The 26,426-nt window shown below is 43.2% G+C and overlaps 1 protein-coding gene across 5 annotated transcripts in view; it reads left to right on the top strand.

Annotated features, from left to right (window-relative positions):
• The window catches only part of Rasgrf2 (Ras protein specific guanine nucleotide releasing factor 2), a 207,761-nt gene that overhangs the window by 127,747 nt on the left and 53,588 nt on the right, over positions 1-26,426 (top strand). For 4 of the 5 annotated variants that reach the window (XR_005869851.1, XM_040728917.1, XM_040728916.1 and 1 more), the window contains exons 16-17: positions 1,901-2,008; positions 5,558-5,647. Coding sequence is in view for 4 of the 5 variants with exons in the window: in XM_040728917.1 (XP_040584851.1) it covers positions 1,901-2,008; positions 5,558-5,647 (198 nt within the window). In the remaining variant the exon portion in view is untranslated. The remainder of the gene's footprint in view (positions 1-1,900; positions 2,009-5,557; positions 5,648-26,426) is intronic. The other variant, XM_005065664.4, reaches the window with a different exon arrangement.

Here is a 26,426-nt window from a genome sequence, read left to right on the forward strand (position 1 = left end):
CTGTCCCTCTATTAGGCCATCCCTACTTCTTTCTACCCCCAGATGTTTTTTTTTAAAAAAAACACCTGGAAAGTTCTCAGTGATGGGTATTCATTGAAAAATCAAGCCCATGGCAGGCAAGGCAGGAATGAAGAGGCAAATGTCTACCAGCACGGTCGCCGTTCCTACCTACCTGCTTCTCTCAGACCATGATTACGCAATTGAGCCACCCAAGTGTGTTTGAACAGCCCACAGCACCGGTGTCTGTGTCTGTCTTCTTAGTTTGAAAACTGCTTCTCTGTAGGCTGAAAGTGCTCCTGATTTTAGCATTTGTTTTGAGCCCACATCTGCCCACTTGTCCTGTAGGCAAAGCTGTTTGCATAGCACTTGGTTAAAAGTGAGCAAGCCAAAAAAAGCTTCTCCACAGTGTGGCTTCATCTGTAGGTGTGTGTTAGCTTGTCCCTACTCTTTCAGGACATTGTGGTCCTATCAAGTTCTCTCAGTTGTTGTTGTTTTTAATAAAAATTAATGTATTGCTGATTAGTTTCCCTCCTATCCTCAAATGAATGAATGTGTGCTTGAATTGAACCAAGGATATGCATTTGATATTCTTCTCTGCCTTCCACAACAGATGCATCCCATTACTGAACTTTGAGGGAGCTATTTAGAAAATAATAAAACTAACAGCTAAGCAGTGTTTTTTTTTTATGCATCTTGCCAACTTTACTGTAATTATGTCATTCAAGAAAAGATTCAAACCACTTCCTTTCTCCAGCCCTACTGCATTTCAAAAGATCAAAATTGTGGCCACATTTCTAAGGGAGTAAATAATATGCAAGTTTAAAAATAGCTTTACATGAAATCATTATGGGTTTTGGAATATTTGTTGAGTAAAGCCTTGAATGGAATGAAAAGGGAAGCAACTTAGCTGATCAAGATAATACACAATTAGTAGAAATGGCACAGAAATGTAATCAATGGGAGCCAATTAAGGATCTGATTAAAAAGCAAAGGAGGATGTGTTGGACATAAATTAACTTTTGGTTCTACTTTCCTTTGGAACAATACACATGCTATTGTTTTGCCTGCATAAGAAGTCGGGGGAAGGCATTTAGAAGCACCACCCCATAACCCTGCTCATGGCCCTAGAAAGACAATCTCATTCTTGGGCTATCAGCTGTCACTCAAAGACTGGGATCCTCTTAAACTCTCTACAGTTCATTGAAGAAATTTTCATCTGGACTGTAGTTTAGAGGCAAAGCTTTCACAAAGCCTGCCAAAAAAAGAAATTCTCTTGCTTACTAGCTCTACTTCAGAGCTAGTCAATACGCCTTTCCAAGAAGAGAGGATTGCTCTATAGCTGTGTTGCCCAAAACTATAGTTACTAACCATGGGTGTCTACTAAGCCTTGACATGACTAGTGCTAGTGGGGAGTTAAAATATGACTTCAATTTTAGCTCATATAAATCTGTCATCTGGCCATGTTTGGTTAGTGCTGCCTTGTTGGAAAATGTATCCCTAGATCTGAAAGAACCCCTCCCCGCTTGGGCTTCCTTAAGGGGCAACCTAGACAAAGAAGAAATCCTGCTTTTGATTCAAATTATTTTCCACTCTCAAAAAGTTCATGTTCACACTCCCTGTTCTCTGTAACCTCCCATTGCACTGGACAGAGAGGCCGGCCTAGGTTAGCCATGGGTTCAACAGGATCAGTAAATCTTAAGCCCATCTTGTGAAGATCCAGATTTAAATCATGTTCTTAGTCTTCTGCTGAGATGAATGACTTGATTTCATAGGCAAGCACTTTAAATGTGTAAGCCAACACAAAATGCTTATTATCAGTAAACAAATTTGCACTTCCATGTATGATACTGCCAAGGTACTCTAGAACTCACAGCCTGGGTAACATCCCTGTGTTTTCCAGCAGCTGTCCTTGAGTCTGCACCAGCTGACCGAGCAGGAGACTCCACAGAGCTGTCACCTTGCAGATCCCCCTCAACTCCCCGACACCTCCGATATCGCCAGCCTGGAGGTAAGAGCTCAGCCAGAGATTCAGAAATAGAAAAGTCATCTTGGGTTTCAAGATCCATGCATTGCTCAGTCTTAGTTATAAAGACTAACCAGAAGCAGGCCATGTTGCATCAGTCCAAGCCTTGGAAGCATAAAGGATTAGGAAGTCTATTTTCAGTCTGGCTAATATTGCCGGGCCCATATGAAGGAGGGAGCAGCTTCCTTACCCTGAGTCCCAGTGTAAGCTGTATGAGCAGGCTTGGGGAAGCCTTCTTAGAAATTCTTATTTCACAGGAAATCAGGTTCAGCTGAATGGGACCCTATCATTATTATTAGTTGTAGAACCTGATGTGTTTTTCCGTATACAGTTATAAAAATTATGATATGATAGTTTGTTTCAAAACACAACAACTATCTGCTAATTGGAAGAGAAACTTATCTCCCCATTTTCTGTCCTTACTGCTCAAATAAACATATTAAAATCAGTATTGTTTTGAAATGTCTCCTTCTCCCTGCCCTCTCCGTAGCTGATTATTTCAAGTCAAAAGAAAATTATTAAACCAGATTCACTCCAAGTAAGCCAAGCAAAATGCAGAGGTCGTCTTTTAAGTCTTACCCTCAGACTTCATCTAGGGCGAGTTATCAAAAGACGAAAGCATACGTCTCTGGGAGGTTCCTGTGTTTGTGGCCCCAGCCACTCTAAAGGAGCTGCCGTTTTTCAGCCTTTGTGAGAGCAGCAAGAAGAGTATTGGGTAGGCTGTGTCCAGATCTCAGTCCTTGGGGTCAAATTCCTGGCCAGTTTCCGATCTCCTTGCCATCTGAGTGGCCCTGGCAAGTGAAGGCAGCCTGCTAGGCATTCCTGTCTTGTCACATGACTCCTGTGGAGTGAGCTAAATCTCTCTACTGTTCCTAATGTCCTGGTCATTGCAGGACCTGGAACCTCCCTTGGGAAGTGTCACAGTGGGCTTCCTCAGGAGCTCTCCTGGAAGGAATGTGGTCAGAGCCCATGGAAGACTGGCAATGGTTAAATACTGCTCTGCCTGTTACTGTTAGAGCTTTGCTCTGTAGTTTTATACTCACTTGTGTATTCGAGTTAAAATCTTAATTTATGTAAGGATTTATTATTTCCTGTCTATCATAAAGAAAAGAATGCAAGGAGTAACCTAAAACCTGGCATAAAATAATGGCTAAAAATAGGAGACAGTGTCATATAGTTTCTTAGTGCCTAACCAATATTTCGCTTCTTTACTAATACATCTGGCGCCTGACTTCATGTTTGGGCACATTGTGAAACATTTTGCTTCATCTATTTATCTGCCTATCCACCCAATCCATTGATAACATAGACATTCATCTGTCCATCTATCCTATATAATCTTCTGTCCTTCTGTCTGTCTATCATCTGTTGTCTATATACCAATCATTCATCCACGCACCTTACTTATTAACCATCTAGTCACTTATTTGCTTATAGTTTGCATACTAGAATTCAGAAGGAAGCCTTTCAGGTCAGGAGCACAGCACACTGTTTTCACTAAAACCTGAGAGGCAGCAGTGACACCAACAACGGCATTAGGAAAGGCTACCTGATAGTCTGCAATGTGATAGCGCTGCTTACTACACCCTTTCAACCCAAAGAATTAACTACTTTACCTTTATTTACTTACTGGGGAGTGTACATGTATGTGCTCTGACATGCATGTGATAATCTGAGGACAACCCACGGGAGTCCTTGGGGATTGAACTCAAATTCAGATAACAGGCTTGACAGCAAGCAGCTTTGGGAAGGTGTGTGTGTGGTGTTGTGTTTGTGTCTATGGTATGTATGTATGTGTGGTGTGTGTATGTGTATGGTGTGGTGTTTGTGTGTGTGTAGTGTGGTGTATATGTGTGTGGTGTGTATGTGTATGGTGTGGTGTTTGTGTGTGTGTGGTGTGGTGTATATGTGTGTGGTGTGTATGGTGTGGTGTGTGTATGTATATGGTGTGTGTGAGTATGGTTCGTGTGAGCATGGTGTGTTTGGTGTGGTGTGTATATATACACACCTATGCATGCGTGTGTGGAGGCTAAAGGTGGATGTCAGATGTCTTTCTCTGTCCTTCTCCATCTTCTCTGTTGAGCGAGGACCTCTTGCTGAACCTGGAGCTCGCAATTTGCTAGATTCTGTGGCTGAGTAGTTCTGGGACTGCCTGTTCCCACTTCTCAGTGCTGGGATTGCAGGTGTGTCTTCCGGGCTGGCTTCTGTGAGGGGTGCAGGAGATCTTAACTCATTGTGCGAATGCAGCAAGCACTTTACCCACTGAGACAACCCCAGTCCTACATCCTTTTAGTTTTAAGTGAGCTACACTTAGTTCATCCTTCAGTGCCCTGGCCAGCAGGGCACAAAGATGGTCTATCCCACAGAACCTGGAATGAGGGGACAGGAGACAAGAGAAGTGGACAGCAAGACAACATGGCTGATCAATGCATTTAACGAGAATCTCGTACAGGCTTACATAGGGGAAATGAGGTAGGGCATGGGGCAGAGGAAGGCAGGACAATGAGGGAGGGGTCGTTGCCTAGTAACCAGGCCACTGAAGGTGAGCGGATAACAGGTGTTGTTGGCAAGGTTAAAGGGTCACAGAGGGATGGGTTAAGTGATCTAATTGTGGAATGTTTCCTTCTTGCCATCGGCTATTCCTGTGAGCTCAAGTTCTAGTCATTAGGAAGCTGGGGAGGGGATGGACTATTCTTAAAAAAGACTGACAGTATTTACAAGAGGTTCCAAATAACAATGATTGCTCCTGACTTCTAGTAGGATGGAACCAAACCATAGGCCTTACACATGTTTAACCAGTATTCATCCATCAACGGATAGAAAGTGTACTAAAAACATGACGTAAGTCTTCTTAAGACTTCTTAAAATAGTTTTATGTTGAAATATAATTCGTATGCCACAAATTTTTTTCCTTCTTTTTAAAGTATGTACTTCATTGGATTTTTACATACTTTGAAAGCCAGACAGCCATAACCATGGTTTAATTTTAGAACATTTCCAATACCCTAGAAGAAATCCTGTAGTCATCAACAAACTCTCCCATTTCTACCTCGCCCCTAGTAACCACATGTCTGATCTCTATGTTTGGATTCACCCACTGTAGACATTTACAAACAGAGCTACATTCAGTGGGGACCTTAGGGTTGGCTTTCTCACCTGACACAGTGTTTTCTGGACTCATCCGTTTTATTGTATGTGTCAAAACTGCATTCCTTTCTATGGTGGAATAATGTTATCTTTTTAAAATCTGTTTTTTTCAGCTGATGGTCATTTGATTATTTCTAGTTTTTGGCTACAGTGAAGTAGCTTCTGTGAATATTCAGTATACGTTTTTGCATGAACATATGCTTTTGTTTGTTGTGTGCCTCGAATAGCATTGTTGGTGTAAAATCTTATTATTTACCTATTAACAGGGATATCATGGGGCCTTTGGCCCAGCCCTTCATCCAGGACAGGTATTAAAATGAGAATATTCACTATGGAATATTATCTGTGAGGCTCACCATTGCATTTCCTTTTTCTTTAAATAACCAGGACAGGTAGCTGACAGCAGCCACTGCTCTGTTTCACCTGCTTCTGCCTTCGCAATCGCCACGGCTGCAGCAGGACATGGGAGTCCACCAGGTAAGTCCACTGGAGAGTGCACCGAGCCAGCGGCCCTTGACTGCCAGGGTGCTGATGACTGTGAGTTGGAAGTTGTTGGGGTACCCCGAATTGAGGAGGGGTCCCCAAGCTGGATTCATCACCCCAAGAATCAAGAGTCCACGCACCAATTGATGCAACACGCAAGAGGCTTTAATTAGGCATCTACAGATGGGCCTCTCGGTCAGCTTTTAGACCAATTGGCCCCGAGGTTCAGTTACAATCAGCTTTTAAAGACAAAAACCACAAGCCTTTGGGAGGGGTCCCTATCTTGTGATGGGGGGGGGTACGTGACTACTGACCAGGGGAAGTAGGTGTCTTCCTGACCTACACGTTGTAAATTCCTCAAACCTTGGTATGAGTTAATCATCTCTCCCTAAGTAAATGGTGGTTATCATCTCCCACGAATCTTGTTTGCCCATTTCTGACGCCCTGGTCAGTTCTTCACAGGTGGTCAGCAGCCCGGAAATTGGCCTTTTGTGGGTTTACAGCCCTTCTGCAATTAAGGTTGCTAAACCATACATTCCATTCTGTGGTTTGGTCAGTTCCTGGGATGGGGTCCTTTGTTCACTTCCCAAGTTCTCTAGTGGGGTGCCCTCCCTGTTTAAGCTTATATTTTATTTCTATAAATTCGGGGTCTTTCAGAAATCTTTTGCAATAATGGGCATGAACCCAGAGGACACTATATTAAATAAGTCAGACAAAAAAAGATAACCACTGCATGATCTGCACGATGTCAGATAAGCTGAACTCATGGAGTCAGAAAACAGTGGATGGCACTAGGGACAAGGGTAAAACATGAGGAGAATAAGTAGACACTAGTTACAAAGGTTCAGCCACATAGGATGATAAGTTCTGGGAGCTATTATGCAGTCTGGTGGCAATAGTTAATAATAATAACAATAATAGTAATAATAATAACAATAATAAATATTTGAAAATCTTGAGAGCATATTTTAAACATCATTCAAAAAGTTAACGATATAATAAATAGCTTGATTTAATCATTCCATTATACACATACATACATACATACACAGAGACACATACATTTATATGCATCATGTCATGCCTAAAGACATCAATAAAAATAAGTAGCTAAAAATAAAAATACATGGTGCACTAAAAATAAGTACCATCTGGTGAGTCTCCCATGGGTGACCTTTGAGTCAAGCTTCTGAAGAACTCTATGTTTGAGAAGGATGTGTCACTATCTCAGTGTCATTGTGTCCTGTTCTTCAGCCTTCGTGCCCTGTGGCTAAGACATGCCCCACCCTATCTCCCTGCCCCCCTAGAGTTAGAAGTTTGTGCTGGATGGAGAGAGGCTTGCAGATTGGTGAGCCTCAGGCTGCCCGCTGTCTCTCTTGTCTTGATGATTCCTTCTGAATGACTGCCAGGCCATTTTCAGGGCAGAGAAAATATAATGATGATGATGATGATGATGATGATGATGATGATGATAATAAATTCCTAGTGCTTTAATGGGTAAAAATTATATTTATTATCTAATTATCACTCATAGGCAGAGGATGTGATGTTAAATCTGGAATTGATTTAAGTAGACACATTGTTGTGTCTTGTGTAAGTTTTTTGTCATACTTTTTATTCTTCTCTCATTTGTCACATCCAGGCCATCAGTCTCTGCCCACCCCCCCACACTCCCCTCCCCATATCCAACCACTCCTACCTCCCACTAAGGAAATAGTAGGCCTCCCAGGGACATCCACCCCACACAGTATAAGAAGCTACAATAAGACCAGGCACATACCATCACATCAAGGCTGGAACAGACTACCCGGTAGGAGGAGAAGGGTCCTACGAGCAGGCGAAAGACCCAGCTCCCGGTGTACTCAGCCATAACACATATGCAGGGGACCTAGATCAGATCCCACAGGCTCCCTGAGGTCTGTGGGTCCCCATGAGTCCTGGCCAGTTGTTTCTGTGGGCCGTGACCCCATGGTGTCCCTAACCCCTATAGTTTCTCTGAACCTTTCCCCCCTCTCTTGATAGGACTCCCCAATTTCTGCCAAATGTTTGGCTGTGGGATTCTGCATCTGCTCCAGTTAGTTGCTGGATGAAGTCTCTGTGGTCTCTTAGATGAGGATCTTGCTAGTCTCCAGTCCCGGAACACTCTGTAAGCAGGGCAACCTGTAGGCTGAAGGTTTTGTGGCTGAATTGGTATCCCAATCTCTCCACTTGAGGCCTTTGCCTGGTTACAGAAGACGTCCAGTTTAGGCTCCAAGTCCTCGCTACTAGGAGTCTTTGCTAGGGTTATCCTTATAGATTCCAAGGAGTTCGCATTGCACTGGGTTTCCACTTCACCACCCCCCAGGACCCTCCAATTCCAGTCATTTCTCCCAGTGTTTTCTCCCTCCCTTCCTCTACCTGATCCTTCCTGTTCCTACCCCTACCCACTTCCAGTCCACCTGAGAAATATTCTCTATTTCTCCTTCCCAGAGAGATCTTTGCACTCCCCCCCCCTTAAGCTCTCCTTGTTACTTGTCCTCTCTGGGTATGTGGTTCTTAGCATGATTGTCTTTTACTTTACAGCTAATTTCCACTTATAAGTGAGTACATGCCATGTTTGTCTTTCCGAACCTAGGTAATATCACTCAGGATGATTTTTTTTCTAATTCCATCCATTTGCCTGGTGTCATTGTTTTTAACAGCTGGGAATAATACTCCATTGTGTAAATGTATCACATTTTCCTTATCCATTATTAAGCTGAGGGACATCTAGGCTGTTTCCCAAGTTCTGAATATTAGGAATAAAGCTGCTATGAACATAGTTGCATGTCCTTGTGATAGGATGAAGTGTCCTTTGCATATTTGTCTAGGAGAGATGTAACTGGGTCTTGATGTAGATAGATTCCCAATTTTCTGAGAAACTACTGTATTGATTTCCAAAGTAGTTATACAAGTTTGCACTCCACTAGCAATGGAGGAGTGTTCCCCTTTCTCCACATCCTCTCCAACATAAATTGTCATTAGTGTTTTTTATCTTAGCCATTCTGACAGGTGTAAGATGGTATTTCAGAGTCGTTTTGATTTGCATTTACCTGATGACTAAGGATGTTGAAGACATTGCAGATGCTTAAGTGTTTCTCAACCATTTGAGATTCCTCTGTTGAGAATTCTATTAGATCTGTACCCCCATTTTAGAATTGCATTATTTAGTTTGTTGGTGTCTAGTTTCTTGAGTTATTTATACATTTTGAATATTAGCCCTTTGTCAGATGTGGAGTTAGTGAAAATCTTTCCCCATTCTGTATGCTACCATTTTATTCTATGACAGTGTCCTTTACCTTACAGATGCTCTTCAGTTTCACGAGGTCCCATTTATTAATTGCCGATCTTAGTGCCTGTACTTTTGGTGTTCTGTTTAGGAAGTTGTCTCCTGTACCAATGCATTCAAGACTATTTTTCACTTTCTCTTCTATCAGGTTCATTATATATGATTTTATGTTGAGTGAGATCTTTGATCAACTTGGAATTGAGTTTTGTGCAGGGTGATAAATATGGATCCATTTGAATTCTACAAAGTGACATCCAGTTAGACAAGCACCATTTGGTGAAGATGCTTTCTTTTTCCCATTGTGTATTTCTGGGTTCTTTATCAAAAATTAGATGTCCATATTGTGTAGATTTATGTCTCAGTCTTTTATTTGATTCTTATTTACCTTTCTCTCTGACTGATGTATTGTAACTTCAATGCCTGAGATTCTCTCTTCCATCTCTTGTATTTTGCTGATTATGTTTTCATCCGTAGTTCTTGTTCAATTATCTATATTTTCTATTTCCAGAATTTCCTCAGTTTGTGTTTTCTTTATTGCCTCTATTTCCATTTTCATGTCTTGAAGAGTTTCCTTCACCTGCTCTTTGTTGCTTTGTTTCTCTTGACTTTCTTGGTATTCTTTAAGGGATTTATTGATATCCTACAATTTTTTTTGCTTGTCTTTTCATCAATTTCTTTAAGAGATGTTTTCACTTCCTCCTTAAGGACCTCTATCATCTTCATAAAGTTGGTGCTAGGTTGTTTTCTTGTGCTTCAGTTGCATTGGAATATTCAGATCTTGCTGTTGTAGGAAATCTGGGCTCTGGTGGTGCCAACGGATTTGGGATAATTATAGGTTAAGGTGCAGATTTTGGGGTTTGTCTTTGTTGGATGGATGTTTTGTTTGTTTCCTCTTTGGTCTTCTGGTTGTTTTGGCCTGGATTTCTGGAGGCCGGCATGTTCTCTATCTCTGCTCTAGTAGAGAGTCTCTGTCTTAGTTAGAGAGCTAGACTTCTGGTGACTACCCTGGCCTTGGTGCAGCATGGTTGGGTGGGTCTCTCCTGTTCTTCTGACTGATGTGGCCTGAACTGGAGGAGTGGAAGTCTGCAGGGGTTGGGGGCAGAAGGCTGTCAGTGGGGTGGGGCATGAGAGGGCAGAAAGGAGTGGTGTAATGCCTCCTTGGGAACTGGGTCAGCTGGCAGGCGGATCACTCACCTGTTCTTCCTCACTGGCCTGGCCTGCTCCTGGGCAGCAGAATATGTCTTTGTGTAATTTTAACCAATGGCTGTAACCATGGTTTGTACAGATCCACTTTATTAACCACTGTGACTGGCTACAAAGGAGCCTTTTCCCATGACCTATGAAGCTAGCTTTACAATAGTAACTAGCTGAAATTATCTGTGTGAATTTGTCCTTAATGACAAACGAGAGTCATGTCCATTATCCAATGTGTGTGGAAGATGGGAGGACACTGTCTTCTGTATCCCACCTAAAGGGAACTCCTGCAGGCTCCCCACCTTCAGGATTTCATCACACATGTCACTGGATGTGTGTGTCAAGAGGTGTTCTTTGTCTCAAATATCCTTTAAACTTTCCTCCCAAGGTTCTGTCAGCGTAGCAAAAATCAGCCTGCGTTTTATACTAACAAACCTCTGTGGGTCAAAAACATAAGAAACATTTTGCAGCAGAACTAATTGTCAGTTGTGGTTTTCAAAAATGAAAAAGAAAGAAAGAAAGAAAGAAAGCCAAAAGCAAAGACAACCTTTCCCTTCTACTCTCTCAAGCTAGCCACCATGGGTTTCCTAATTCAAATACAGCTTGTGAGGGGAAGTGTTTTGAATTGGTGCAGATGAGTCCATTTTCCTGTTATTGGAACCCCAGCAGGGAGGGTCCTAGTTCACTCAAAGAGGGCAGCAAAGTTTGACTGTTCAAGTTAGTCCTAAAGAAGGGGTTTGTGACTTCGGCTTCTCATGTATGTTTCTCCAAGTCAGGAAAAGAGCTCAGCTGTCCTCACACACTGATGCTTCTGTTGTCTGAGCGCTTCTCTCAGCCTGGTGGGTACTCTTCAGTGAACTGCCTGGGTCTCTGAGGAGGCCACCTGTTCTTGCTAAGTGACCTCAGTGGGCATGGCTGGTGTTGGGCAGCCTGCAGCCTGTGTGAGTGGGCTACTGTGTCATTATAGGGCTGGTTTGTTGCCTACCTGCAGAGTGCACGGGCAAGCAGGAGAGATGGCTGTGGCACGTGGACCTCCTGCTTTCCTCAGCCTCTGCAGGCTCCCTGTCTGCTGACTCGGCATATCCACTTGCTCCACTCTGCTGTGTCTCTGCTCACTGAATGACACACAGCACTTCTGGACCAACCTAGACCAGGGGTGTGTGTGTGTGTGTGTGTGTGTGTGTGTGTGTGTGTGTGTGTGCGCGTGTTTCCATGTTTCAGCCTCCTGTGCAGGCTCCTGCTTTCTTTCTCTCTAGCCCCCATCCTGCATCTCACCTCTTGCCGGTGTCCGGCCCGTGTCTGTCCTACATTGCAAGGGCCATCTATCCTGGACGGATGTCTTTGTGGCTGTGTTCAGAACCAGCCAAACAGCCCTGGGGTCGACCCTGAGTGGTGGAGTGTGGATCAGGGAAGTCCTAGCTACCCAACGACGTTAAGAAAGACACAGAGAAATCATATCATTTTCAGGAGGGCTCTCAGTCCATACTGGAGACACTGGTTTATTCAAGCATCCTCTTAAATAGCTTTCTAACCATGGAGGAGTGGGCACTTGGGAGAAGGCATCTATTATCATGTATATAGAGCTGACTAGGAAACACTTCCTTTAACCCTAGAGATGGTCCTAGAATGCATGTACGCAAACCCTCAGACCTCTTGAGTAACACAGGTGACACACATCTCACTAGTCCTCAGGTTTGCCCATGATGGGTGTGGGGCCTAGGTCTATTGTTAAGCAAACTAGAATTCTTCACTGTGGCCAGGCCATCCACAGGTAACCAGCCGACATGTAAAAGACAATAGGAGATTCGAGCTCCTGGAATTGAGCTGAGGCCTATATTGAAATATCGTATTTGGGCCCCAACAATCTCTGTCCAAACACACAGGAATGTAGCAATGTTCAGTTGAAACTAGCATTCCCGACTTTGCTTTGAAACACTGTTTTTACACGTTGACCCTTCTCTCTTTACTCATTGAGTAGAAGGCAGCCTTTTGTACTGCCTGGTCTTGGAATCAAGGAGAATCGATTTTATACTTGGACATCAGCTCCATTTATTTGGTAATCAGTTTGAAATTGCTTGTTTTTCTGATGGCAGCCAAGCCTGCCCAATTTCCAAGTTTGCTAAAAAAGCCTATTTTGGTTTTACATTTAATTGCATTTTTATTAATTAATGTTTCTAGAGCATGGAGCCTGCCCTCTCCTTACATGAAAAGATCCTTTCCTTCTATACCATGCTCTCTCAGCTTGCCTGAGTCCAACCCTCTCATGCAGAGAACACAGACCTTGCCTCCCCAAGCTCGGAATTCACATCAATGGCTCTTGGTGAATGTGACAAACTTTCGGATGTCTGTAGGCATCTGAGATGTCAGCGACGTCGGGACTGCAGCAATCAGCTTCTCACATTTCTTCTCACTGCTCCTCATGCTGCACTGACCAAGACCCGCATCTCAGGAACACATCTGCTGCAGAAGTGTTATCAGCCCAAACTTCCTCGTTAAACTCCCCCCACACAAGCTTTCTCTCTTTTCTGTATTTTCCCATCAGTACTTACCACTATTCAGCATTCTACATACTTGATCAGTTTTTCTTGCTTATTATTTATGTCTCCAATGAATATAGAATCACAGAGCTATGAATTCTTGTTTGTATACCTCAATATCTTGAATAGTATTGCATGCGCTGTAAATGATCAATGAGTGCCCATTAGCTGTAAATGATCAATGAGAACCAATTCCAGTGAATGGACCCTCCTGTGTACAATAGTGTAGATTCAGTATATAACCAGGAGAGCCTGCAGCTGCCTATGTATTCCTGGTGCTATGCTACTCTAAGTTGTGGGGTATTGTTATTTTTGCTGTCTTTTCCAAGATGAAAGGATTTGTCTATTTCTCCAGGTGTCTGGGGAAATGATATCTGTCACTATAAGGCAGTCCAGTGAGCAGCTTCCTGTGAGGGTCAGCTGTGCTTCCTGCTGTTCTGGATACCCACAGCTCTGAGCTGAGTGTGGTGGGTTCCTAAGACGTTGCCTAACTTGGTACCGATGTGACTTGAGAGTTTTCCTTGTCCTCTCTACTTGTAAATTCTTGTAGCATAGCTGAGCCTGGAGCTTGGGGTAATGGAGTGAGTGTTGTAAGCCCTAAGCAAAGCGCTGGCTAACTGACCTGCTACAGCTCATGTTGTGCAATTGGCAAGACTCGATTTCACGTTACAAACATCCACCAAGCCAGACATGCTATTTTCCCCAATAGGGTTACCATCTTGGATCTACAGCTTGTATCAGACTCTGAGAAATGAGTCAGATTTGGTGGGCAGGCCTGAAGCTTATGCAACTTGAGAAGACCCACTCAAGGAAAAGAATATAAATGTTTAGATTAAAACCTTTAAGGCCAGACATGGTGGCATATGCACTTGATCCCAGCACGTGGAAAGCAGAGGTAAATAGAACTCTGTGTGCTTCTGCCTAGCCTGAGTGCATAGGGAGGTCCAGGCCAGTCAGGGCTATGTAGTGAGATCCTGTTTCAAAAATAAACAACAGAAATCTCAAAAACTGAGAAAGCAAGTCTTCGAGGCACCTTCGAGGGCTTTGAAAATAAAGAGACTCTGAAGTTTAAGCTTCATGGCATTCCTGGTGAGATTGTTTTTCAGTCAGCTATGGTTTGAATATGGGTGAAATCCCGTAAAAATATGCTAAAGATTTGATCCTCACAGTAGTACTCTTGGGAAGTGGGGGCCTTATGAAAGACCCTTAACCAGTTGGGAGTGTCCCACCAAAAGAGACTGTAGAACCCTGCCGGCCTCCCCTTTCTGTCTCCTATCTCATGATATAAACAGTTTGCTTTTCCAGGCACTGCATTCCACTGTAATGATAGTCACAGGAAACCTGGAGGTTGGACTACCGATGACCCATGTTTCTTCTAAGTTAATCCAAAGTTAGGTATAGTGAAAAACAGCTATAAGGTCAGGACAGTTGACCCAGCATTAACTCTATGTAAACTTGAGATGTTGGACAATTAATGGGGTTTTTGTGTGCTGTCGTTTGAAGGCGTATGCTCAAATTTTAGAGTTCTGTATGAAGCAGAAATTAAGATGCACACATTTCAAATGGTTGCTGATACAGGGAGCCTGCAGGTGCAGTTGGCATATAGTTAGCACATGAATAGAAGTCAAACACAATGAACAAGCAAGGTGCATTGTGTTGCTTACCACAAACCTGTGGAGCCTTAAACACAGGCCATCAAATGACCTAAACTGAAGCATGGAAAGTGTGAGTGAGGTAGCACAATGAGCTCTTGACTATCTGTGGGTAGGTTATATGTTTCACAATTCTATGAAAGGCAAACTAAACGAGCAGTAGAGGAGGGGTTGAATGGATTTGTAGGAACATTGGGGACACACACAATTGCTTCAGAAATAGAGGACCCTTTATTGGTGATTACCTAGTCAGTCCTGAATCATAATGTTTAGAACTTCCTCAAATTATATATTGTGGATCCAAGGTTGGAAAAAAATCACTGGTCTAGCTGGAAAAAATATGTGTGTGAATGCACATATATGTGTGTGAGTGTGCGTGCATGTATGTGAATATTCTACTGAGATAGTCACCTAAAATTGAAATGAGTGCTTCCAAATTCCAAGACAGATTTTGATGCAGACAGATTTCGTAATTGTTTGAGTAACTCATGTGAAACACAAATCTTAAATGGCTGGTAATCCTAACTCACTTCTCTAGGCAGTTTGGAAGCTATGCCCAGATTTCATTCTGCAGATGTCTTAGATATATGGGAAGTCTGGTGGACCAGATATGAGGAGAGAGAGGCTGAGAGCTATATGAGCCACAGCAGACTATTGACCTAACTGCTGTGGGCTCAGAGTTTCTCATGGTTGGAGAGTAGCTCCAGTGCCTTCATGGGTTCTCAAGATGTGACCTCTGCATTGCAGCATCAGCATCCCCTGGGAGTAGTTATGGATGCAGCTTCCTGGGCCAAAAAGATGACTCAGTGGGTAAAGGCCCTAGCGTCCATGGCTGACAAACTGAGTTCTATCCCTGAAACCCACACAGTAGAAGGAGAGAACCAGCTCCAATAGTTCTGACCTCCACACGGCATGCTGTGGCCTGTGTGCCATAGCAATTCCCCACACAAATGCATAGTTACATGTAATTTTTTAAATCACACATTAGTCCTACTGGACAGACACAGTGAGAGTGCATTCTAACACAGGCTTCTTAAAAGGTTAGTCAGAGACTTTCTGTATGCAGTAAGGTTGGTGATATAGCTTAATGTCTTCTTAAGCCTTGGGTAATTCTACCTTTTTCTGTTTGTTATTTTGTAGAGTACACTAAGTTGATCATGATGATGTCCAAGTTGCAAATTTAAATTCTCACATTTCTTAGTATTTAAAGTATGGTAGGTTGCCTAAAGCTCTGTACCAGGAAAAACTGAAAGTAATAGAAATGTATATTTTTATAACAGACAGAATGAAAACTGTAACTCATAAATGCACAACTCGCTTCCTTAAAATATGTAATAGGTGGCAAGATAGTTCAGTGGGTAAGGGCTGCCACCATCAAGCCTGGCAGCCTGAGTCTGACCCGTGGAGCACACTTGGGGGAAGGAGAGAACGGACAACTGAAAGTTGTTCTTTGACTTTCACAAGTATCTCTGTGGCACTTTCACATGTGTACACTCATGTGTACTACTATATGTATGCGCACACATGCACAGATAAAAATGTAATAAAGTAAATACACAGTTCAATTAAGTTTAATATACTATCAGAACCATGTAAGAATTACCACAAACCATACCAGAAAATTTCCATCAGTCCGCCTAGAGCCATGTAGCTGTTGGCAGTTTCTCCCCACCTGACTCTTCCTCCAGTTTCTCTGAGTTGCTAATATCTTTCCTGGCCCTATGAATGAATCCATCCTGGACATTTCTTATAAACGAAACCCTGTGCTATGCTACCTTGTGTCTGGCTTCTTTTACTTAGTGTCAGAGGCTTTTCCATTTGTTTGTAGCATGTATCAGCCACTCGATGCTCATTATTGCAGAATAATACTCTGTTGCGTGGATATACCACTCCATTTATTCATCCATCCGCTTTTGAATTATTGCTGCTCTTTGGCTACGATGAATGATGTCACCACCAACATGTGCGTGCAAGTTTTTGTGTGGATGTTGTTTTCATTTCACCTTGAGTACACGTCTAAAGATTGAATTGTTGGGTTGTGTGATCAGGGTTTCATAAGTGACATTTAATTCAGAAAAGTCTTGTCATTATTACTGTAAGTATTTCTTCTAGTCTATTCTCCGAGATTCTAATTATGGTATGTTTTATCCCTCTTAACTGTACCATGATTCTTATATGTTGTACTCTTTGCTTTTTCTTTTGCATAGGGTTATTTCTCCTTCATTTCCATTGCTTTTCCCTCCTGCATTCAGTTTGGAGATTTCTGCTGACAGTCATTGGACTTACTACTTCTCCCTCAGCTGTGCTGAGTCTACTTTGAGTTCAGTGAAGGCACCCTACATCTCTGTTTTGGATGTCTAGTGTTTCTTCTTGATTCCTTGCTTGATCTGTCTGCTTACAGTACCTAACTGATTGTGCATGTGTCTACTTCTCCTATTAAAGCTCTCAGTACACTATTCATAGTTTAAATTACTATGAAGTAATTGTCATAGCCGAGTCTGATTCTGAAGCTTACTTTGGTATGTACTAAGCTGTGTTACAAATTCATAAATGTAACAAGTCCTAGCTGTAACTACTTCCAAATATCACTGCATTTGGGTATAGGGTCTTCAAAGAGTTATAAAGGCTAAATAGGGTTATGTTGTAGGTCTAATACAGTGTGATTGGTGCCCTTAAAAGATGGGTGTGTAGGACCTAGACACACACAGAGAGTTGGCAGCGTGATGCCAAAGCAAGTTGGTGGCCCCTTATAGTCGCGGGAAGGGGCCTTAGATACAATCAAACCTAGCAATAAGTCAGTCTATGACATGGACTCTCCAGGACTGGAAGAAAGTAATTTTCTTTTGTTTCCATTGCAGCCTTTGGGATTTCACTATGGCAGCCCAAGCAAACTAGTGCAACCCCTCACACCATGCCCTTGTGTTTTGATAAGCCTTGTAACACTTAACTGAGAGAGATAATAGATACAAAGGTACCTAGCTAGACTTTTAAGTGTGAAGACTTGTATTAATGTGGCTGGAATTCAGATTGTGTTTGGAGTGTACTGTACTTAAAGGAATCATGGGCCTCAGTTTCCCCTCTTGACCCTGGTCTTCCCCAACCACTCCTTGCTGACACCCTGTGCCTTGTAACCTGTCCAGCCATGACCCACAGCCATCGACCAGATCTCTGACCACATGTGGTGTGGTGGTTGGAGGGAGGACATGTGTCTTCCAATAGAAGGCAGTGTTTTAAGGACTCATCATCAGAGCTGTGGTCCTCACAAATGTTTCTCCAGGGAACAGCTTCTTTTCTTGCCTGGTCCAAAACGCCATGGTTGTAGCTTTTTGTTTTCTTGACTTCCTAATCCCTGTGGACTATTGCACTTTCCCTGAAGTTGTAAAACAAAAAGCTGAGCCCGAGAGCATCATCACAGGAGGATGACCTCTCTTGAAGCTGGTGAACATTTGGTCTGTCTCTTTCCTTGAAAAGAATGTTAAGCAAAGATGCTGGGCACATTCCACATCCCTCCTCTCCTCTCCCCACAATAACCATGAAGAGATCTCTCTCCTGTCTCTACTGTGAGGACACAAGTGGTTCCTGGAAGTAGATCCCATAGAAGTGTGGGTCTCTTCTAAGAACGCAGACCTTCAGAGCTTGTCAGGTTCTTTTCTGAGCCATTCTTATACTTCAGTTGGTAAGCAAAATGGTCACTCAGTGCTACCACTGAACGGTTCCAGTGACCTGTTCCTTCTAGGCATACCTTGCCTCGTCTCTCTGGACACAACCATCTCTTCAGACTTGGGGCAGCCTTTGCCCTGCAGCTTGGTTTCCTGGTGTGTTTGAGTAACATTACTTAGTTTTAGTCTGCCCAGCTTTTTTCTGCGGTAAGCACGAACGTGATAAATTCCAAGTTGATTACATGTTGGGTCGGGAACTGAAGTTTTCGTGTGGTAGGATTCTGTTGATTCCATGAATCAATCTTAGGAAACATATCCAGTCCAGAAATTTGAAATAACTCTTCCACTTATTTATATCTTCTTTCATTTATTGATTTAAGTTACATGAGTATTCTTGTATTCTTTAGAATTCTCCACATATCAGCTCATACATGAATAAAAGCAATTTTATTTATTCCAGTGTAATCTGCATGACTTCTATTTATTTTCTTGCTTTATTGCATTTTCTGGAGCAAACATTAGCTTTGTGACTGTTTTTGTTTGTTTCTGTGATTGATTTCTAAACTGGGTCTGTCATAGCTAGCATTAGCCATCAATTTGACAGGACCTGGGAAAAGAGTATCAGATTGGTCTGTGGGCATGTCAGTGGCAGATTGTTTTGGTGGTTGATGTTGGAGGACCCAGATCACTGTGGCCAGTGTCACTCCCTGAGTAGATAGTCCTGGGCGATAAAGGAAGCCTGCTAAGCATGCATGAATGAGCCAGAGAGCAAACCAACAAGGAGTGTTCCCTTGTGTTCCTCCCTCCAGTTTTTGCCCTGATTACCTTCAGTGGTGGCCTGTGGCTTGTATGCTGAAGTAATAAACACACTTCCAACCGAAGTTGCTTTTTGGCCAGAGTGTTTTTCTGACAGGAGCAGAAAGGAAGTCAGAACACAGGGCTCTCTGTATTATCTGGACTTGAACACCTGGATTCTAATGGTTTTCCTAGCTTAGCCATCCAAGTAACTGGGACTACCATGCAAGCAAACACACCTGGCTTCAGCCTCCATGTGAACTGAAAAGACTCCTTGAGGTCCTTGTTGGACATGGAAGTTGGACATTAGTGATGATATAGATGGTGCTTACGTTTTTACAATGATTGTGTAAACATATGACTGGCCCATGAAACCCATCCAATAAAATAATAGCCCAAAGAGTTATTTACGTACTCAGCTCATTATCATTCAGACTGTGAAACTAGATCACCCGCATCTGTTCAGGGGTCTGTTACTCTTTGCACATGTTTGAACTGAAAGCACCTAGAGTGACTTCCTTTTTCATTTATGCTCTTTCACGCACTCATGGTGGGGTCAGAATGTCTCTCTGCTTTCTGCTAACATATTCTTGTTTAAAAACTCCTCATTTCATCCAAGACAATGAGTTGAAATTTAGGGGTAAGAGATTAGATTCTTTAATGCATAATTTTAAATAAAAATACTATCATTTCTCTTAATGGAAAACCCAGAACATTAGCACACCAAGCTTAAATGAATCATGCTCTTAAGTCTAATATTTAGATAAACATGTACATCACACCCTCCTGGAATTAGAGTTGTGGAACTGGAAAGTTCTTCTTTCACTGGTATTACAAGCCTAGCCTGAAGACCACCTAGGAAAGTCTGAGCCTGAAGACTAGGGAGGGATGCTCATGGCAGGTGGCCCTTACATTCTCTTCTTGGAACCGAGCCACAGGACAGGCTTGACCTGTGCACTGTTGCTGGTCATGTGACTTCTCTGCCCCTCCCAAGCAGACCCATACCCTGACAAGCCTAGGCATCCTCTCCCTTGGCCGAGCTACATTGCCCAGTCCTCTGTCTGTGTGCAGCCCCTTTCCGTGCTCTGTGTAGATGGTTCTCTTACTGAGGCTGCTCCGAAAAGCTGTTGATTGTGCCTCACGGGTACTTCATCGCTGTATGATTACCTCACCATCCCATCTGGTCAGGGCCAGGAAGGTAGCCGGAGCCGGGGATAGGAAGCTGGCACAGATCCCCTGTGACAACGACAGCTCAGCTCCTGCTGTGCCTTTCTCTAAAAGGAATGAAGCGTCACAAGTGTCAGATGTTCTCTCTCTGTTTGTTTTTGGGTCTTTTTTTTTTCTAAGAAAGAAGCCGGAAATGTGGATATTCTTGAGAGATCTTCTGTTTTTTAGACATTGAAAGTGCATACATATTCTTCATAAACACATTTCTAGCCAAACAAAATCCTCCCATGGGCCACACTTGGCCATGGGCCATTGGTGGTTTGACCTTGGATTTACTGTAATCCCTTACAGCTGTAGTTGAGGGGTGTTGGTGCTTAGATTTGCTGAGCTACCCCCCAGATGTTAAGAGATTCCCGACTCTCTTCATTGCACCCCCTTCCCCAGCGTTTTAATGCCTTTGGCTGGCCTGTTTCCAGTGAGGATCTCCATCCGCCTTCTTACTGTGTTTGGCCACTTCTGCTTTCAGAGGGCAACGACCCACATTCAAAGGTTTGGGAGATGCTTCGTTGTCACAGCATCGTGTTTTACAGATGACATTGACGTGTGAGAGGTGCCCAGGCTCTCGGTTGCTGTGATGGAGACCCAGTTACGTGACCTAACTGCTGTCCCCTTGTCTGGGTATTGCCACTAATTCCATATTGACTGCAAAGCGCAGGAGCTCAGGGGCCTGGAATACGTCATTTGTATCCAGTTTCCCATCTGTGTCTGTCTCAGCACATTCATCTCCCGCCTTCTGGTCCCTGCAGGTACCGCAGCATTCCCCTACACAGCCGATTCCACAAAGTGGAGTAGAGAGAGATGGGCCCAGGAGAAATCAGTCTTCAAGGGGTTGGTTTTTAGTTGGTCAGAAGTTGGCCTTGATGGATCAGTGATTTCTTTTGCTGGCAGAAACCAGGGCCTTGTTGCAAGGATAGGCTGTAGTCAGAGGAAGCATTTATGTCTGCATTGAGAATAGGATTACATTCACAGGAAGATATTGATTTCTGTCAATTAAGTTAATGCCACACATGTACCCTGACATGTTTTCAGGATCTGTGAGAACATTCAGCCTTTTTTAAATGGTTTATCTGCACCGATAAAACCTTAGGAAAGGAGGAAAAAAAAACCCTGGTCCTTTGCCAATGTTTATATTACAAGCTAAAATTGAAACTGTTGGCAAGAGTCACATGTTGATTCTCTGTTTCAGAACCAGAGGCTGAACATCGTGTAGACATTTTACTGTAGCACATCCCAGTGGAGCAGGACTAGAGTGGGGAAAGAACAGCTAGGGGACTCCTAAATACACCTGCCTCCTGGGGTTCTGAGAGGCCTGCAAAAGGCGAGCACTGAGCGGGAGGGGCGTGGGGAGAGGATGCTGAGAAGTCAGAGAGAGTCTAGGAGCGTGGCTCCAACACCTGCAAATACTAGTCTTGCTCTCCCCATCTGATTCTCGTCCTGCTGGCTGGTTAGGGCAGAGGAGAAAATGAGCCGACTGACCTGCTCTCTTGTTGCCATCAAGAGCTATATGGACAGATGCTGGCCAAGTACAGTGTTTCGTGTGGAGAGGCTCTCTCCAGATGTTCACTTTCTAACCGAAACCCACCTTTGTCCTATTTCAAATGCAGCTTCCCTTTCACATTTCCCCTCTGTGTATCCTTACTCTATAGAACGCTGCATCTGTGTGCTGTGTGTCCTCTTGTTAGAGCTGGCTGTTTTCTATTATTTGAAACTCACGAGGAATTTCTTTTTCTCGCTTTTATTAGCTTTTAAAATGCGTTGTAGAATGTATTTGGATGGCGGTTTTCCATTTGCCCTTCCTTCTCCCAGACTCAGCCCCTCCTTACCCAGCTACGCCATGTCCTCTTTTATTTTTTAAGAGCCCATTAAGTATAGTTGATGCTGCCTGTATACTTTCAGATGGGCAGCCTTCACCTGAAGCATGCTCAACCCACCAGGGGACTTCACTTTTAAACAAAACTGACCCTCCCTTTTCCAACAACCATCAGTTGCCAGTAGTTCCTCAGCTAGGGGTGGGACATCATGCACGCCTCTCCATACCAGGGTTCCATCTGTCTTTAGCGTGATCAGTTCTTGTGTGGGTATGTTGTATCAACAGCTAGGAATGCACATTCACAGCTTTCTAACATGTCTAAACATGGTTTCCTTGTAGTCGTCCACTGTCTCTGACTCTTAGTTGTTTTTTTTTTTTTCTCATTTTCCAATCATCTCTAAGCTTCGGGAGAAGGGAATATGATAGAGATGTCCCATTTAGGACCAAGCATGGCACACTGTCTCATTCTCTGTACCTTGACCAGTTGTGGGTCTCTGTGTTAAATCAAATCTACTACAAAAAGAAGCTTCTCTAATGAGGGTTGAGAAAGGCACCAATCTGTGGACATAATGACAAGTGTAGGAGTTGAATAATATGCCCTTTTGTCCGAGTAGCAGGAGAAGGGTCTCCCCTAAGTCATGTGACTTGTCTAGCCCAATGTTCTTGGTTTTGGTAATTGTGCTAGGGATTGACTTCAGTTTATGAAGTGGGCCTTAACTTGTTGGTTACTCCTATGACATCTGTGCTACTTTGTACCAGTGGGCATGTCTTGCCAGAAAGGTCATTATTGTAGCTCGCAGGGCTAACACTGGGAAGACTGATGAGTACTTTTTCCTCTGGCAGTATGAGGAGTACCTTCCAGCATGAGCGCTATCCAGGAGGGATAAATCTTCCAAGTCATTTCCAGTTTAATTTCTCCATGTTCTATGACTCAAATGTGTGGCATCTTTAGAAATAGGGTTTTACTGTTATGTTCTGGAAGGTGTCCAAGAGCTTGGGAAATAGTTATGATATTTGGAGATCTATAGGACCTCACTGGCCAAAAACTTCAAAAAAGGTGACCCACTCGTGGCTTTTTTAAAAAATTTGTTACTCAAACCAAGCCTGTGTACTTCTGGGTGTGGGGTCCTTGGTGACACCAGTTGCACCTAATAATGCTGGCCCTGCCTCTTGTGGCTTCATCAGGACAACAAAGACCTTGTAGCTGCCTAGTGCACCTTGTTGGGTCCACTAGGGTACTGCTGTTAGTTGTACTCTCCAGTGGCCTTTTGAAATTCCATCTTCATTCTGTAGAACTATTCTGTGGTGAAAATATATTGATCAATGATAAGCCAGTTTTTTAATGATGTGAAAATTTTAGGGTGAACAATGTCAGTTAGAAATAAAAAGCAACATGTAAACATAGGAATTCATGTCCATGAGGAGGGTATGACTTTTTAGAAACATACAGCATAGTATTTCACCAAAGACATGATGTTGAGTACAATCTCCAGTGGGTCGGAAAGGCTCTCACTGTCTAATGGTGATGCAGCAGAACATAAAACAAATGTTATTATCTTATGAGACTTAGAAACTTCTGATTTCCTGGGGGTTTGAACCTTAATAAATATGCTAAGGCCAATAATAATATCAATACTGCCTCAACACAAGTCTCCTCCAGTGAGTCCAAATGGCGTTAGAATGACACCCCTAAGGTCATGAGCCCAAACTAAATCCTTCCTCTTCTGAGTTGTTTTCTCGGATGTTTTGTCACAGAGACAGAAACCTGACTAACCCTGTCATCAAAGGTATAGCGTGTTCTCTCTTGGTCCATTGTTCTCTTGGTCCACTTGCTAAGGAAGAAACCAGTCTCCTGTCATAAGGAGAGAGCAATGAAGTCAGAGAGTAAGTCTATCTTCCTACCCCCTGCCCACGTGACTGAGGTTGGAAATACATTCTCCAGCCTCATTGCAGCCTCCAGGTGACAACAGGTCTGCTGAGCAGCTAGGATTAAGAATTCATTTGAAACCAGATCCAAGACCCTAGAATACCCTAAAGAAACTGTGAAAGAATAGATAATTGTCGCTTTGCCTTTAAGTTTCAAGGTAATTTATAACACAGTACTAAAACAGATGGTATGATATAATCTCACAGACTTAGTTCAGATTATTCTTAATAAAACTGAATTTAATGACTGTATTTTCATTTTGGAAAGAGAAGCATATTCGGGTTCTCTCCACCCTGGAACACAGTAGCCTGTGACTATGTTCTAGCAAATACAGTATGTGTGACGAGGTCACTACGTAGCATGAATTCGCCTCATATCTCAAGACTCTTCTCAGGCCTGCTCCTCTCCCATCACCTGTTCTGCTCCGAACTGAATCTCCTCTTCATTGTGCTGTTTGAGAGCAGCTTGATTTTAGCTCCTCTGTTGCTTAGCAATAGGGAGGCACTTATGGCTACACGCTCCTCTGCAGACGGAGAGGCCCTCCCTGTGTAGCCATTGTCTGGCTGTGATGCCAGGTCTAAAGCTGTAATTATCATTTTAAGACAAAATTAAAGTTGGCCTCTGTGTTACAGTTGGCCTGGCATCCTGACTTCCCGGGAGCTCGCACTGGTCCAGTTCGGACCCCATTGTGAAAAAGCTGTACTGTCAGAATTATAAGAGATTTAGAAGTCTTAAGACAAAGCTTAAGACAAAAATCTATTTCTTAGTGGAAAAAGAAAAAAAGACTAACAGATTTCTCACCACTAGGAAAATGGTGCTTTGTATTCACCATACTTGAGACCCTGAATCTCAAACCCTGGCTCCTGTAATATAACTAACAAGAAACTGAGTCAATGACTTTAAAGGAGAGGCTAAGGAGAAGAGATCAAAAGAGGGAAAAATGGAGGAGAGGGGTGGCAGACGGTAGACTATCCAAGCACTGCTGACCTCTGGATTCTTCTCTGCTGGGAAGGCTTCCAGAAACCACAGCTGTTGGGGGGCCTACGTTTCTTGCAGTGCTGGAATAAAACTCGGGGGTACACATACCATGCAAGTGTTTACTGGACTACTTCCCTAGTTCTTGGAGGTTTTGAGATGTAGTCTCACAGTGTAGCTCAGGCTGGCCTTGAAGTGACTGTGTACCTCAGGCAAATATCAGAGTATGGGAGTGCACCGACATGCCCAGACTAAGGGAAGTTTTTTTTTTTTTTTTAACACAGTCTAAATCAGAACGGTCCATCACAGGTTGTCAGCAAGATTCAGAGTTCTGCGTGAAATTCCTTCATACCATATTGACTGAATGATATATATGTTTTCTTGTTTTTGTTTTTGTTGTCTAAAACTCTTGTCTGCTGCTAGCATCATTCTAGGAACTATGGAAAGAGAACATTGAAATCTGGGGGGGGGGGGGGTGTATGTGAGGGTACAGCTCTAAGGCAGACTGCTTCCCTAACACACAAGAGTTCCTTTACGTCACTCCCCCACCCTCCCACCCCTCACCCCTGCCAAAACATTGCTTCTATGCTTTAAAACTGGACATAGCCATTGAGCTTAGACATACAGGCACAAAGTAAACACTCTCTACGATGTGAACTCCAGCATGCTGGTTGTAATCTATGTCATTATTGGCCATGTTGTTAAACTCTGAACTTGAAAATCAAAAGAAAAATGTCACATTAGCAAAATAATAAAGCCGCAGTGCATAACCCTGAAGGAAAAGGTTAATACGGCTTCAGAGCATTTCTGCATGCTTCCAATTAGTCAGTTTTCTCTGGCAGCAGGGTGTTTTAAACTCTGAAATACTTTTGTCCTCTGTATCTTTCAGCTGCTTTTTGTGAAGCTCAGGCAACAGTGTGAGGAATTTAGCTGGTTTAGGTTAAGGGGAGGCACTGTCTGCCACACCAGACTACATCAGTGTTGCTCAGATTTTGGCACATGAGCCGTAATGAGAAGTTGTGAAAGACACTGAATTGTATTTCACTGGCTTAGAAACTCAGGAGATATGAACCCGCAGAAACCCAAAATAGAGCAGTTGAAATAGAGTGAAATTATAGTGTTGCGAGTGTTTAGTAAGTGCAGCAAACTGCCATAGGGGAACCAAATCCTTCTTTTTCAGATGTTATTAGATCATGCACTCTACAGACTAGATGCTCAATTACACTCAACAATCAAGCGACCTCAGCACAGATGTACCCTGCTTATGATCTCCCCCCTCTTTACAGACTTTCCTTTGTGCTTGCCTCTAGTTTTCAATATCCAATACACAATTCAGAATTAATTAAACACGGTAGAACATCTGAGTCAGGATGAACTTCATCTGGCACACAGTGTCACACTGCCAAAATCTGTTGCCGCGACTCCAATGACTGCTGTACAAAACATGTCAGCCTCCTTTAGGGAAGGCACTGGAGGCAAGCAGCCATAGCAGAAGTTCCTGCAGTGGCCTTCTCCAGCTTGCCCGTGACACTCTCATTCTGTGCCAGCACTGTGGACGCAGAGAGACATGTTACATTTGTAAACCACCTTACAGTTGTGAAGGTCACTCGTAAGTTGTGGCACAGATGTCTATCATCACAATACCAGAAAGTGGGAAGCAGATGTCATCTTCCTCTTCCGGGGGCAACAG

Source organism: Mesocricetus auratus, unplaced genomic scaffold (genome assembly GCF_017639785.1).
Source record: "Mesocricetus auratus isolate SY011 unplaced genomic scaffold, BCM_Maur_2.0 Super-Scaffold_100020, whole genome shotgun sequence".
Classification (NCBI taxonomy): Eukaryota; Metazoa; Chordata; class Mammalia; order Rodentia; family Cricetidae; genus Mesocricetus; species Mesocricetus auratus.